Here is a 13,413-nt window from a genome sequence, read left to right on the forward strand (position 1 = left end):
TAGGTGTGGTCAGTGGCCTCCTGACTGTGTACCTGCTCTTTACACGCCTATGGCCTCTGGTTGCCCTTTACCTTGCCTGGATGACCACAGATCGTAATACTCCAGAAAGAGGTAGAGTGTTCCTCAGTTATAACTTCTCATCGAGTCAGAGAGTTTTACAGCACAGAGAGAGGCCCTTCGGCCCATCGTGTGCGTGCCGGCCATCGAGCCCCTCTCTATTCTAATCCCATTTCCCAGCGCTTGGTCCGATGCCTTGTTTGCTGCGGAGTTCCAATCGCTCATCTAAATGCTTCTTAAATGTTGCGGGGGTTCCCGCCTCTCCCACCCTTTCAGGCAGCGAGTTCCAGACTCCCAGCATCCTCTGGGGGAAAAGGTTTTTCCTCAAATCTCCTGCCCCTGACCTTAAATCTGCCCCCTGGTTACTGACCCTCTACTAAGGGGAAAGTTCCTTCCTACCCACCCTATCAATGTCCCTCATAATTCTGTCCCCCTCGATCAGGTCCCCCCCCCCCTCGGCCTTCTCTGCTCCAAGGAAAACAACCCCGGCCTAACCAGCCTCTCCCCATAGCTGGGACGCTCCAGCCCAGGCAGTATCTTGGTGAACCTCCTCTGCACCCTCTCCAGCGCAACCACATCCTTCCTATAGTGTGGCGACGAGAACTGCACACCGTACTCTAGCTGGGGCCTAACCAGCCTCTCCCCATAGCTGGGACGCTCCAGCCCAGGCAGCATCCTGGTGAATCTCCCCTGCACCCTCTCCAGCGCAACCACATCCTCCCTATAGTGTGGCGACGAGAACAGCACACAGTACTCTAGCTACGGCCTTACCAGCATTTTACACAGCTCCATCGTAACGTCGCTGATCTTATATTCTATAACTCGGTTAATAAAGGCAAGAGTCCAATAGGCCTTTTTAACCACCTTATCTACCTCCATAGTCTCTTGAAGGATCTATGGACATTCATCCCAAGGTCCCTCTGGTCCCATTGTGCTTCCCAGCATCCTACTGTTCATTATATATCCCCCGGTCTTGTTAGTCTTCCCAAAATGCACCACCTCACACTTTCAAGGGTTAAATTCCATTGGCCGCCATCCGGCCCATCCGACCAGCCCGTCGATATCCTGTAATCTAAGGCTTTCCTCCTCACTATTGACCACACCACCAATTATTGCATCATCTGCGAATTTACTGATCTCAACCCCCAGAAAATACCGGAATCTCATTCCGTGATGTTCGCAGGTGCGAGCCGAGCTGGTGAGTCACGCAGCCTATTTGACTGCGGTGTGCCTCACTGGTTCTGTAAACTTCAAGTCCCCGGCCTCTCTAACACCCAATAACCTGCCTCAGGGACTCTTCAACCATTCGCCGATTCTACCCTCTTCCTTTTTATCCTTTCTCCTTCGTTCTTCCCAGGAGGTCGGCGATCGCAGTGGATCCGCGGATGGAAGATGTGGAGATACTTGAGGGACTATTTCCCGATCTCGGTGCGTTTTCCCCGTTCACCAGCCCCGCCCGTTTTGGGAGTTCGGCTTCAGCGAGGGACGGTTCCCCAGGATGGCTCCAAGGCTGAGGGGTCTTTGGCTGCAGGTTTGGGATGGAGGAGCTGGAGTCATCCCCTTCAGCTTTGAAAACCCTTCCAAGCAGCACCTTCCAAACCCACGACCTCTACCATCTAGAAGGCAAGAGCAGCAGATACCTGGGAACCCCACCACCCGGAGGTCCCCCTCCGAGTCACTCACCGCCCCGACTGGGAAATATATCGGCCGTTCCTTCACTGTCGCTGGGTCAAAATCCCCTCCCTCCCTAACAGCACAGTGGGTGTACCTACACCTCAGGGACTGCAGCGGGTTCAAGAAGGCGGCTCACCCACCACCTTCTCAAGGGACAATTAGGGATGGGCAATAAATGCTGGGCCTACCAGCAATGCTGAAATTTAAAAAAAGATAGAACCTTGGTTATCAGTTAGAGCTTATCAGTTATCAGTCTGGGGAACTGCAGAGTTAACAATTTGAACTGGACTAATGAACAGTAGTAACCTTTGCTCAGTTCATGGAAGGCCGATATGGGGAAGGCAACCTTGATTGTTCAAGTTAAACATTGCCTAAACAGACGTTCATGGTCAAACAGGATCAATAGAAACCTTCAGAGTCACTGAAAGGAATCAAAACAGTTTTTCTGTCCATCTCTCCCACTCAGTCCAGCGACCTTCGTATGTTGACCCTTCAGTTTCGATTTCGACACAGACCCTGGTTTAGGTGCCCGGCGCCCTCGCCCAAAACAGGAATGGGGGCCTCACTCATTTTTTAAAAAGCAACTTGAATTCAGATAGTGTCTTTGACACAATGAAATATCCCAGGAAGCTTAATCAGGGACGGGGGTGGGGGGGGGTTTATAAAACAAGTGGCATTTAACCCTGAAAAGAGTGAGGTGATTCACTCTGGGGGAACTAACAAGGCCGGGGATACATAATGAGCGCTGGAACGCGCGCAAGTGCGGACGACCAGGGGGACTGTGGGCAGCATGTCCGGAATTCCCTGAAGGCAGCAGGAACGGTAGATAAGGTGGTTAGGGAGGCATATGGAAGCCTTTATTAACCGAGGTGTAGTATATAAGAGCAGGGGGGTTACGACGGAGCTGTATAAAACGCTGGTTAGGTCGCAGCTAGAGTACGGTGTGCTGTTCTCGTCGCCACACTATAGGGAGGATGTGGTTGCACTGGAGAGGGTGCAGGGGAGATTCACCAGGATGCTGCCTGGGCTGGAGCGTCTCAGCTATGGGGAGAGGCTGGTTAGGCCGGGGTTGTTTTCCTTGGTGCAGAGAAGGTCGAGGGGGGGACCTGATCGAGGTGGACAATATTATGAGGGACATTGATAGGGTGGGTAGGAAGGAACTTTCCCCTCAGTAGAGGGTCAATAACCAGGGGGCAGAGATTTATGGTCAGGGGCAGGAGATTGGGAGGGGATTTGAGGAAAAACCGTTTCCCCCAGAGGGTGCTGGGAATCTGGAACTCGCTGCCTGAAAGGGTGGGAGAGGCGGGAACCCTCACGACATTTAAGAAGCATTTAGAAGAGCGATTGGAACTCCGCAGCAAACAAGGCTACGGATCAAGTGTTGGACAATGGGGTTAGAATAGAGAGGGGCTCGAGGGCCGGCACAGACAGGATGGGCCGACAGGTCTCTTTCCCTGTTGGCATGGCGACCAACTATGGAACGATTAAATGTGGGAATGTGCAAGAGGCCGGAATTGGAGGAGGGGGTAATGTCTTCAAAAGATTCAGAGATAGGGGTGTGCGAGTCCATGGAGGGGTTCGGAAACAAGGATGAGAATTTTACAGTTGAGACGTTGCTTGGCCAGGAGTCCGTGTCGGTCAGCAAGAACGGGGCGGGGTGGGGGTGGGGTGGGGGGGGGGGGGGGGGGGGTGGGTGGGGGGGTATATGGGAATGGGAGTCGATGCGATGACCTCAAACGTACAGAGGTTAAAATGTGAGAGACCATCCTCACATTTGGAATAGTTGAGTCTAGAGATGCCGAGGCAGTGGAAGAGGGTTTAAGCAGCAAACAAGTTGAGACAATGTTGAGTGATGTACCAGAGGTGCAAAGAGGTTTTAGAGATGGTGCGAAAAGATACAAACTGGGCCCATGAGCCAGGTCCCAGTCAAGGAACGCTGTGCTAATCCACCTGGGAGGACCTTGGGAAGATATTCAGGAGGAAACTTTGGAATTGGACCACGCCTGCTCTTAAAACGTGGATTCACTTGAGGACTTGACAGCTCACCCCCAGTGTCACATGTTTGCATCACAGCCTCAAGCGGACAAAACGCACAGTGCAATTTTCAATACGCTACAACGCCCACAAACCAGAAACAACAAGCAGCATTTATATAGCTCCTTTAGTACAATAAAACAGTGACGGGAACATCGTGAAGGTGAAGTCTGACGCCAAGCCACCTCAGGAGATAGAAAAACATAGAAAAATACAGCACAGAACAGGCCCTTCGGCCCACGCTGTTGTGCCGAACCTTTGTCCTAGATTAATCATAGATTATCATAGAATTTACAGTGCAGAAGGAGGCCATTCGGCCCACCGAGTCTGCACCAGCTCTTGGATAGAGCACCCTACCTAAGGTCAGCACCTCCACCCGATCTCCACAACCCCACCCAACACTAAGGGCAATTTTGGACACTAAGGGGCAATTTATCATGGCCAATCCACCTAACCTGCACATCTTTGGACTGTGGGAGGAAACCGGAGCACCCGGAGGAAACCCACACAGACACGGGGAGGATGTGCAGACTCCGCACAGACAGTGACCCAAGCCGGAATCGAACCTGGGACCCTGGAGCTGTGAAGCAATTGCGCTATCCACAATGCTACCGTGCTGCCCTTAAGAACAAATTACAAATATATGGTGTAGGTCTTCAGTAAGGCCTTTGACAAGATCCCCATGGTAGACTAGTACAAAAGGTGAAGTCACACGGGATCAGGGGTGAACTGGCAAGGTGGATACAGAACTGGCTAGGCCATAGAAGGCAGAGGGTAGCAATGGAGGGATGCTTTTCTAATTGGAGGGCTGTGACCAGTGGTGTTCCACAGGGATCAGTGCTGGGACCTTTGCTGTTCGTAGTATATATAAATGATTTGGAGGAAAATGTAACTGGTCTGATTAGTAAGTTTGCAGACGACACAAAGGTTGGTGGAATTGCGGATAGCGATGAGGACTGTCTGAGGATACAGCAGGATTTAGATTGTCTGGAGACTTGGGCGGAGAGATGGCAGATGGAGTTTAATCCGGACAAATGTGAGGTAATGCATTTTGGAAGGGCTAATGTAGGTAGGGAATATACAGTGAATGGTAGAACCCTCAAGAGTATTGAAAGTCAAAGAGATCTAGGAGTACAGGTCCACAGGTCATTGAAAGGGGCAACACAGGTGGAGAAGGTAGTCAAGAAGGCATACGGAATGCTTGCCTTCATTGGCCGGGGCATTGAGTATAAGAATTGGCAAGTCATGTTGCAGCTGTATAGAACCTTAGTTAGGCCACACTTGGAGTATAGTGTTCAATTCTGGTCGCCATACTACCAGAAGGATGTGGAGGCTTTAGAGAGGGTGCAGAAGAGATTTACCAGAATGTTGCCTGGTATGGAGGGCATAAGCTATGAGGAGCGATTGAATAAACTCGGTTTGTTCTCATTGGAACGAAGGAGGTTGAGGGGCGACCTGATAGAGGTCTACAAAATTATGAGGGGCATAGACAGAGTGGATAGTCAGAGGCTTTTCCCCAGGGTAGAGGGGTCAATTACTAGGGGGCATAGGTTTAAGGTGAGAGGGGCAAGGTTTAGAGTAGATGTACGAGGCAAGTTTTTTACGCAGAGGGTTGTGGGTGCCTGGAACTCGCTACCGGAGGAGGTAGTGGAAGCAGGGACGATAGGGACATTTAAGGGGCATCTTGACAAATATATGAATAGGATGGGAATAGAAGGATACGGACCCAGGAAGTGTAGAAGATTGTAGTTGAGTCGGGCAGTATGGTCGGCACGGGCTTGGAGGGCCGAAGGGCCTGTTCCTGTGCTGTACATTTCTTTGTTCTTTGTAGGTCCACTCACAGTGCTGTTTGGAAGAGCATGCCAGGGTTTTGACCCAGCTTGGACAAGGATTGCAAGGTCTTAAAGGAGGAGAGAGAATCGAAGAGGGTTAGGGAGGGAAATCCAGAGCTTTAAGGCCCCAGGCAGCTGAAGGCACAGTTACCCAATCGTGGAGCGATGCCAATCAGGGATATTCGAGAGGTCAAAAGCGGTACATTCGCAGAGATCTCGGTGGGCCTGTTTACATATGAATTAAGGCTGGGCGGCGTGACATGCTGTAATTATATTGATATCGAAAGTATGCCTGGAAAGTAAGTCAGGTGGAAAAAAAGGACTTGTTGTGTGGGTAGCTGGCCAGTAGCAGCTCCCAGTCTTGTAATCATTCTTCGATTATCCCTTCACCTCCAGCTGGTGAAAACAGCCGAGCTGAATCCCGAGAAGAACTACGTCATTGGTTACCATCCCCACGGGATAATGTGCATCAGTGCCTTCTGTAACTTCTGCACTGAGGCCACGGATTTCTCTAAGGTCTTCCCGGGCATCACCCCGCATCAGGCGACACTAAACGGGCTTTTCTATTTGCCTCTCTACAGAGATTACATCCTCGGCGGAGGTAAGGGCGATCCCATAGTTTTTCCATTTTATCCCTCCCTTCCCTCTTTTTCTGATGGTGCCATCAGGGCATCGCCAGGGTAACCCATTTCGGCACCACCTCCTGTTTGCCCCCCCCCCGACCTCCACCTCAAACATTCACTCCCTCTACCGTTGCCGCACAGATGCCGAAAACCTCTACCTTTGTCCGCGGCTGAGATTCTCCGGTGCCGCTGAGCGTGATTCGAGCTTTGGCTGGAACGCCAAGGTTCCCCCCATCCCACTTTCCAGCAGGACGGTCTCGGATGGAATCGGAGACTCCCGCCCTCCAATAATGGGGCTTCGTCCCCACGCCCGCGAAGAAACGCACGCCAATCACTCTGGATTTACCTGGAGTAAGTCCAGGCTGATCCTCCAACTTGCTGGGGGGCTGGAGTGCTTCTCGCAGCTCCGGCTGCCCATACGAGACCCTACACTTCCAGTCGGGGATCCGCGCATGCGCAGAGCGGCGGCCGCCCCCCCCCCCCGCGCGACATGGCCGAACCGACCGGCCTCTGGCCCCGGAGAATCGCTGCGGGGGCCTCTTTCAATGGCCCCTGACCGGCGCCGCGTTGACCGCGCGCGCTGCGCGCGCGATTGGCGGCGATTCTCCGGGGCCAGAGAATCGCGGGCGCGGCGCTGGACCCTCGGGTTTGGCGGCCATTCTCTGCCCCCGCGCCGAGCGCGATTCCGGCGCGAAGAATCCCGCCCAGAGTGTACAGTTACGACACCCTGAGAAAGGGCACGGTCAATCCAAGCCCCCTTTGACCCTGAGTCGCAACACAATTGAATTAACCAATTGGAAAAGTACCGAAAACCTTTGGCCCCCTCGGCTGCCCAATAATGACACTCACCAGGTTTGTAAATTTAAACACAATTATTTTTTTGTTATTAATAAGAACTAAAATGAACTATGCAGCAAATACAACCAGTTAACTCTTAGCTAATTCCTAATTCCCCACTTTAACTTGCCCCCACCTTGACACATTCGTAAACACACACAAGACAGACAAACACAGAGGGGAGAAGAGGGGTGTAAAAATAATAGTGAAAGCGATAAAAGCCTTTGTTTCAGATGGTTGTTTCAAGCACACTGACCTTCAAACCACACTTTCAGGTCGAGGTGTCTGCTTTCCAGTCTGCAATGGTTTTCATTGTAGATTCATTCAGATAGCTGCAGCTTCAGAAAGTCAGCAGCTCACAGCACTTCTGGAGAATACACGAGGGAGGGAGACCAGAGAGGGAGCGGGTCCGTTTCTCCGTGTGTCCCGGTCTCAACTCAACTCTGCCTCAGTCTAAATCATCCCACTCACGCAGGATCCAATCACCACCCGTTACCGGGCAGAATGCGCCCATTTGGCCAATTCAAGAATACAACATTAAGTAATCCTTTAAGCTTTCCTTTTAACATCCATAAGACTTAAAACATCTTTTATCAGAAGCACATCAGGTTAAAGTCACGACTGAAAACATTTATAATTCTGAATTCACCAAATGATCAAGAGATAGTCTTTTGATGGCAGAGAGAACAGCAGTACACCTGCTCTGTCTGGCTTCAGCTCCAACACTGAAAACAAAACTACAACACACCCTGCAGCAAACAGCCTAAAACGAAAGTAAAACGCTGACAGACAGCCCAGCTCCACCCACTCTCTGACATCACTGAAGTAGTAAACACCCATTTTTTAAAGGTACTCTCACTACAGATATTTATATACACACCCATTTATAAACATCCATTTCGTAAAGGTACACTCACATGACACTAATTAGTGCAGGATCCTCGTTAAATCAAATGCTCATCACGGATTGGTTTAGAGGCCCAGTCCTTCCAATTGTAGGCATGATGCATCGAATAAGTCAGTTCAATGTTAGAACAAGGAATAGAGTGGCAAAATTGCTCACAACTTAAAACCATGTAATCCCAATACCAACAGGCTGTACTTAAAGTTATACAGGGTAAGTGTACAATATAAGTGCATTGCAATAGCCGCTGTTTAAAATGTGACCTTCTATACCAGTCTCCTTATATATTCAGTTAAAACATAGTGTTGAGTAATAGGGAGTTGTTTTTATTATAACTGATCATATACTACCTCAAAGTTTAACTCGAATACAAAGTTAAAGGTAATTACCTCTCAACAACTTATGAGCTGAACTAATGTCAGGAACATCTGTTGTTATAAGACCATAAGACACAGGAGCAGAATTAGGCCACTCGGCCCATCGAGTCTGCTCCGCCATTCAATCATGGCTGATATTTTTTTCATCCCCATTCTCCTGCCTTCTCCCCATAACCCCTGATCCCCTCATTAATCAAGAACCTATCTATCCCTGTCTTAAAGACACTCAGTGATTTGGCCTCCACAGCCTTCTGCGGCAAAGAGTTCCACAGATTCACCCCCCTCTGGCTGAAGAAATTCCTCCTCATCTCTGTTTTAAAGGATCGTCCCTTCAGTCTGAGGCTGTGTCCTCTGGTTCTAGTTTTTCCTACAAGTGGAAACATTCTCTCCACGTCCACTCTCTCCAGGCCTCGCAATATCCTGTAAGTTTCAGTAAGATCCCCCCTCATCCTTCTAAACTCCAACGAGTACAGACCCAGAGTCCTCAACCGTTCCTCATACGACAAGCTCTTCATTCCAGGGATCATTCTTGTGGCCTAATTCTGCTCCTATGTCTTATGGTCTTATGGATGCACGGAAGGTGAGGAGTGTCATCATGGTCGACAGGCGACAAGGATGAAGACGGGCCACGTGGATCTAGGCAGAGGGAGATGTGGGAATCTCGGCCCAGGGTCAAACATCAGTGTGCTTCCTTCCGAGACTCTCGGACACCAGCTCCAGGCGGGATTTCTGACCTCTCTCTCTCTCTCTCTCCTGCCAAGGTGGGCGATCGGTCAGCAGGTCAAGCCTCAACCATATCCTGTCAAAGAGCGGGACGGGAAACGCAGTGGTCGTTGTGGTTGGAGGGGCTGCCGAGGCGATGACAGGGAGGCCTGGGGAGCAATCGCTCTTGCTGAAGAACAGGAAGGGGTTCATCCGGATTGCTTTGATGCATGGGTAAGTGGACAAGTGACCCCCACAAACACCCCCCCCCCGCCCTCCCCACCGTGTCCTCACACGCCACCCCCCGCAAACTCAAGTTTCCCAAGGCACCCGACAATACGCCTTTGTGCCAGAGCAGTGCCGCTATCCGACCATGGGGTGCGTCGCAGCTGAGCTCCACCCTGTCCTCCCCCAGAGGCACGGGAAGATGATTGTGAGGGAGGGGTGGGTCGGGGGTGGGGGGGGGGGAGATGTTTGGGCTGGGGGACTGTTTTAACCTCCCCTTGCTGGAAGCACATTGATTGGGATTCGGTGGGTGAACTCCGCTGCTGTTCACTGGTGGGAAGGGGAGGTTACTCCGGGGTGTCGCTCAGGTAGATGGCCAGCTCATTGTCACATGGTGGCCTTGGGACCTTGCTGAGGGCCAAGGCGGCTGGCCCCCAGTCCGCCATTCCCAACGGTGACTCCGCTTCAATTTGAGTCCATCAATTTGTCCTTCCTCCTCCACAGATCTTTCTTCATTCACTCTTTCGCTTGGTCTCCAGAGATAAATCTATCCACCCTTTCTCTCTGTCCAGGGCGGATCTGGTGCCCGTCTACAGTTTTGGGGAGAGCGACATCTTCGACCAGGTGATTTTCAAGCCGGGAAGCTGGATGAAGCACTTCCAGGTCACCTTTCAGAAGTACATGGGCTTTGCGCCCTGCTTCCTCAAGGGCCGAGGCCTCGTGTTCAGCGGTTCCTGGGGGCTCATGCCCTTCGCCAAGCCTATCGTGACTGTAGGTCAGTACAGCACCCAATAGCCCCAGCCCCGCGCGGGAGTGTCAGCCCTCAGGGTAGAATGTCTGCTCTCTCGAAGTCAAGCACCAGGCGGCCGTTTGAGATTCTCGCCCCTCCCCACCCTCCCCCATCTCCGACAGAGGACAACTTGGGAGGGGGACCAATGGATGAGATGGAGGGGAGGGGGAAATGTTGAGTTGGGAATGGCGCTCCCATGGGGAGTGGGGAGAATGTGGGACTCGCTCCCATGGGGAGTGGGGAGAATGTGGGACTCGCTCCCACAGAGGAGTGGGGAGAATGTGAGACTCGCTCCCACGGGGAGTGGGGAGAATGTGTGACTCGCTCCCACAGGGGAGTGGGGAGAATGCGGGACTCGCTCCCACGGGGAGTGGGGAGAATGTGGGACTCGCTCCCACGGGGAGTGGGGAGAATGCGGGACTCGCTCCCACGGGGAGTGGGGAGAATGTGAGACTCACTCCCACGGGGAGTGGGGAGAATGTGAGACTCGCTCCCACGGGGAGTGGGGAGAATGTGGGACTCGCTCCCACAGGGGAGTGGGGGGAATGTGGGACTCGCTCCCACGGGGAGTGGGGAGAATGTGGGACTCGGTCCCACAGGGAGTGGGGAGAATATGGGACTCGCTCCCTACAGGGAGTGGGGAGAATGTGGGACTCGCTCCCACAGGGAGTGGGGAGAATGTGGGACTCGCTCCCACGGGGAGTGGGGAGAATGTGAGACTCGCTCCCACAGGGGAGTGGGGAGAATGTGGGACTCGCTCCCACAGGGGAGTGGGGAGAATGTGGGACTCGCTCCCACAGAGAGTGGGGGAGAATGTGGGACTCGCTCCCACAGGGAGTGGGGAGAATGTGGAACTTGCTCCCACAGGGGAGTGGGGAGAATGTGGGACTCGCTCCCACAGGGAGTGGGGAGAATGTGGGACTCGCTCCCACAGGGGAGTGGGGGGGAATGTGGGACTCGCTCCCACGGGGAGTGGGGAGAATGTGAGACTCGCTCCCACAGGGGAGTGGGGAGAATGTGGGACTCGCTCCCACAGGGGAGTGGGGAGAATGTGGGACTCGCTCCCACAGAGAGTGGGGGAGAATGTGGGACTCGCTCCCACAGGGAGTGGGGAGAATGTGGAACTTGCTCCCACAGGGGAGTGGGGAGAATGTGGGACTCGCTCCCACAGGGAGTGGGGAGAATGTGGGACTCGCTCCCACAGGGGAGTGGGGGGAATGTGGGACTCGCTCCCACGGGGAGTGGGGAGAATGTGGGACTCGCTCCCACAGGGAGTGGGGAGAATGTGGGACTTGCTCCCACGGGGAGCGGTTGAGGCAAATGAAAGAGAAAGTTTGAAGGGAAAGCTGGATAAATACGCACGGGTGAGAAGGGGCCGGTGGAGCAAGAGACCAAAGTAGAAGAGCAGCAACCAGTGATAAAGATCGAGTGAGTGTGAGTGTGAGCGAGAGAGAGCGAGAGAGAGAACGACAGGAAGAGTGAGAGAGAGCGAGACAGGGCGAGCGAGACAGGGCGAGCAGGACAGGGAGTGCGAGACAGGGCGAGCGAGACAGGGCGAGCGAGACAGGGCGAGCGAGACAGGGCGAGCGAGACAGGGCGAGCGAGACAGGGCGAGCGAGACAGGGCGAGCGAGACAGGGCGAGCGAGACAGGGCGAGCGAGACAGGGCGAGCGAGACAGGGAGAGCGAGACAGGGCGAGCGAGACAGGGAGAGCGAGAGTGGGCGAGCGAGACAGGGAGAGCGAGACAGGGCGAGCGAGACAGGGCGAGCGAGAGTGGGCGAGCGAGACAGGGAGAGGCAGAGTGGGCGAGCGAGACAGGGCGAGCGAGACAGGGCGAGCGAGACAGGGCGAGCGAGACAGGGCGAGCGAGACAGGGAGAGCGAGACAGGGAGAGCGAGAGTGGGCGAGCGAGACAGGGAGAGCGAGACAGGGCGAGCGAGACAGGGCGAGCGAGAGTGGGCGAGCGAGACAGGGAGAGGCAGAGTGGGCGAGCGAGAGTGGGCGAGCGAGAGTGGGCGAGCGAGACAGGGCGAGCGAGACAGGGAGAGCGAGAGTGGGCGAGCGAGACAGGGAGAGCGAGAGTGGACGAGCGAGACAGGGAGAGCGAGAGTGGGCGAGCGAGACAGGGAGAGCGAGACAGGGATAGCGAGACAGGGCGAGCGAGACAGGGCAAGCGAGACAGGGCGAGCGAGACAGGGAGAGCGAGAGTGGGCGAGCGAGACAGGGAGAGCGAGACAGGGAGAGCGAGACAGGGCGAGCGAGACAGGGCGAGCGAGACAGGGAGAGCGAGAGTGGGCGAGCGAGAGTGGGCGAGCGAGACAGGGAGAGCGAGACAGGGCGAGCGAGACAGGGAGAGCGAGACAGGGAGAGCGAGAGTGGGCGAGCGAGACAGGGCGAGCGAGACAGGGCGAGCGAGAGTGGGCGAGCGAGACAGGGCGAGCGAGACAGGGCGAGCGAGACAGGGAGAGCGAGAGTGGGCGAGCGAGACAGGGAGAGCGAGAGTGGGCGAGCGAGACAGGGAGAGCGAGACAGGGCGAGCGAGACAGGGCGAGCGAGACAGGGCGAGCGAGACAGGGCGAGCGAGAGTGGGCGAGCGAGACAGGGAGAGCGAGACAGGGCGAACAAGACAGGGAGAGCGAGACAGGGCGAGCGAGACAGGGCGAGCGAGACAGGGCGAGCGAGACAGGGAGAGCGAGACAGGGCGAGCGAGACAGGGCGAGCGAGACAGGGCGTGCGAGACAGGGCGAGCGAGACAGGGCGAGCGAGACAGGGCGAGCGAGACAGGGAGAGCGAGAGTGGGCGAGCGAGACAGGGAGAGCGAGAGTGGGCGAGCGAGACAGGGCGAGCGAGACAGGGAGAGCGAGAGTGGGCGAGCGAGACAGGGCGAGTGAGACAGGGAGAGCGAGACAGGGAGAGCAAGAGTGGGCGAGCGAGACAGGGCGAGTGAGACAGGGAGAGCGAGACAGGGAGAGCGAGACAGGGAGAGCGAGGTATTTTTAAAGTATAGGCTTGCAGACCACGAAGATACAATCAAACAAGAGCTTTATTGGAAAGGTGTTTCCACACAGGCTGTGAAGGTAGCCTGACTGTTTGCCCGCACAAACGGCTGATGATGTCATCAATACATCATGTGATCAGACTCTTAAAGTGACCTTGTTCCATGCAGAAACAAAGCTGAACAGACAGCATAATTACACACAATGAATACGCAGCACGTTCCTGTCCCTTTAAACTGGAGGGGTTACGATGAAGCACAACATAAATTAACGATCAAAATTTACAATGTGCAATTAAAGAAAAAAAGTCAATAAGTTAGACGTTTCCGAGGACGGTGATCCCTGTGTGGCTGTCGGTGAC

At 54.1% G+C, this 13,413-nt stretch overlaps 1 protein-coding gene across 1 annotated transcript in view; it reads left to right on the top strand.

Moving 5' to 3' along the window:
• LOC140404697 (diacylglycerol O-acyltransferase 2-like) overlaps nucleotides 1-13,413 on the top strand; it is a 68,999-nt gene that overhangs the window by 49,067 nt on the left and 6,519 nt on the right. Inside the window, exons 2-6 of the mRNA XM_072493362.1 lie at nucleotides 4-111; nucleotides 1,415-1,485; nucleotides 5,994-6,198; nucleotides 9,100-9,274; nucleotides 9,838-10,040. Of these exons, the coding sequence (XP_072349463.1) occupies nucleotides 81-111; nucleotides 1,415-1,485; nucleotides 5,994-6,198; nucleotides 9,100-9,274; nucleotides 9,838-10,040 (685 nt within the window). The 5' untranslated portion in view covers nucleotides 4-80. The remainder of the gene's footprint in view (nucleotides 1-3; nucleotides 112-1,414; nucleotides 1,486-5,993; nucleotides 6,199-9,099; nucleotides 9,275-9,837; nucleotides 10,041-13,413) is intronic.

Source organism: Scyliorhinus torazame, chromosome 31 (genome assembly GCF_047496885.1).
Source record: "Scyliorhinus torazame isolate Kashiwa2021f chromosome 31, sScyTor2.1, whole genome shotgun sequence".
Lineage (NCBI taxonomy): Eukaryota > Metazoa > Chordata > Chondrichthyes > Carcharhiniformes > Scyliorhinidae > Scyliorhinus > Scyliorhinus torazame.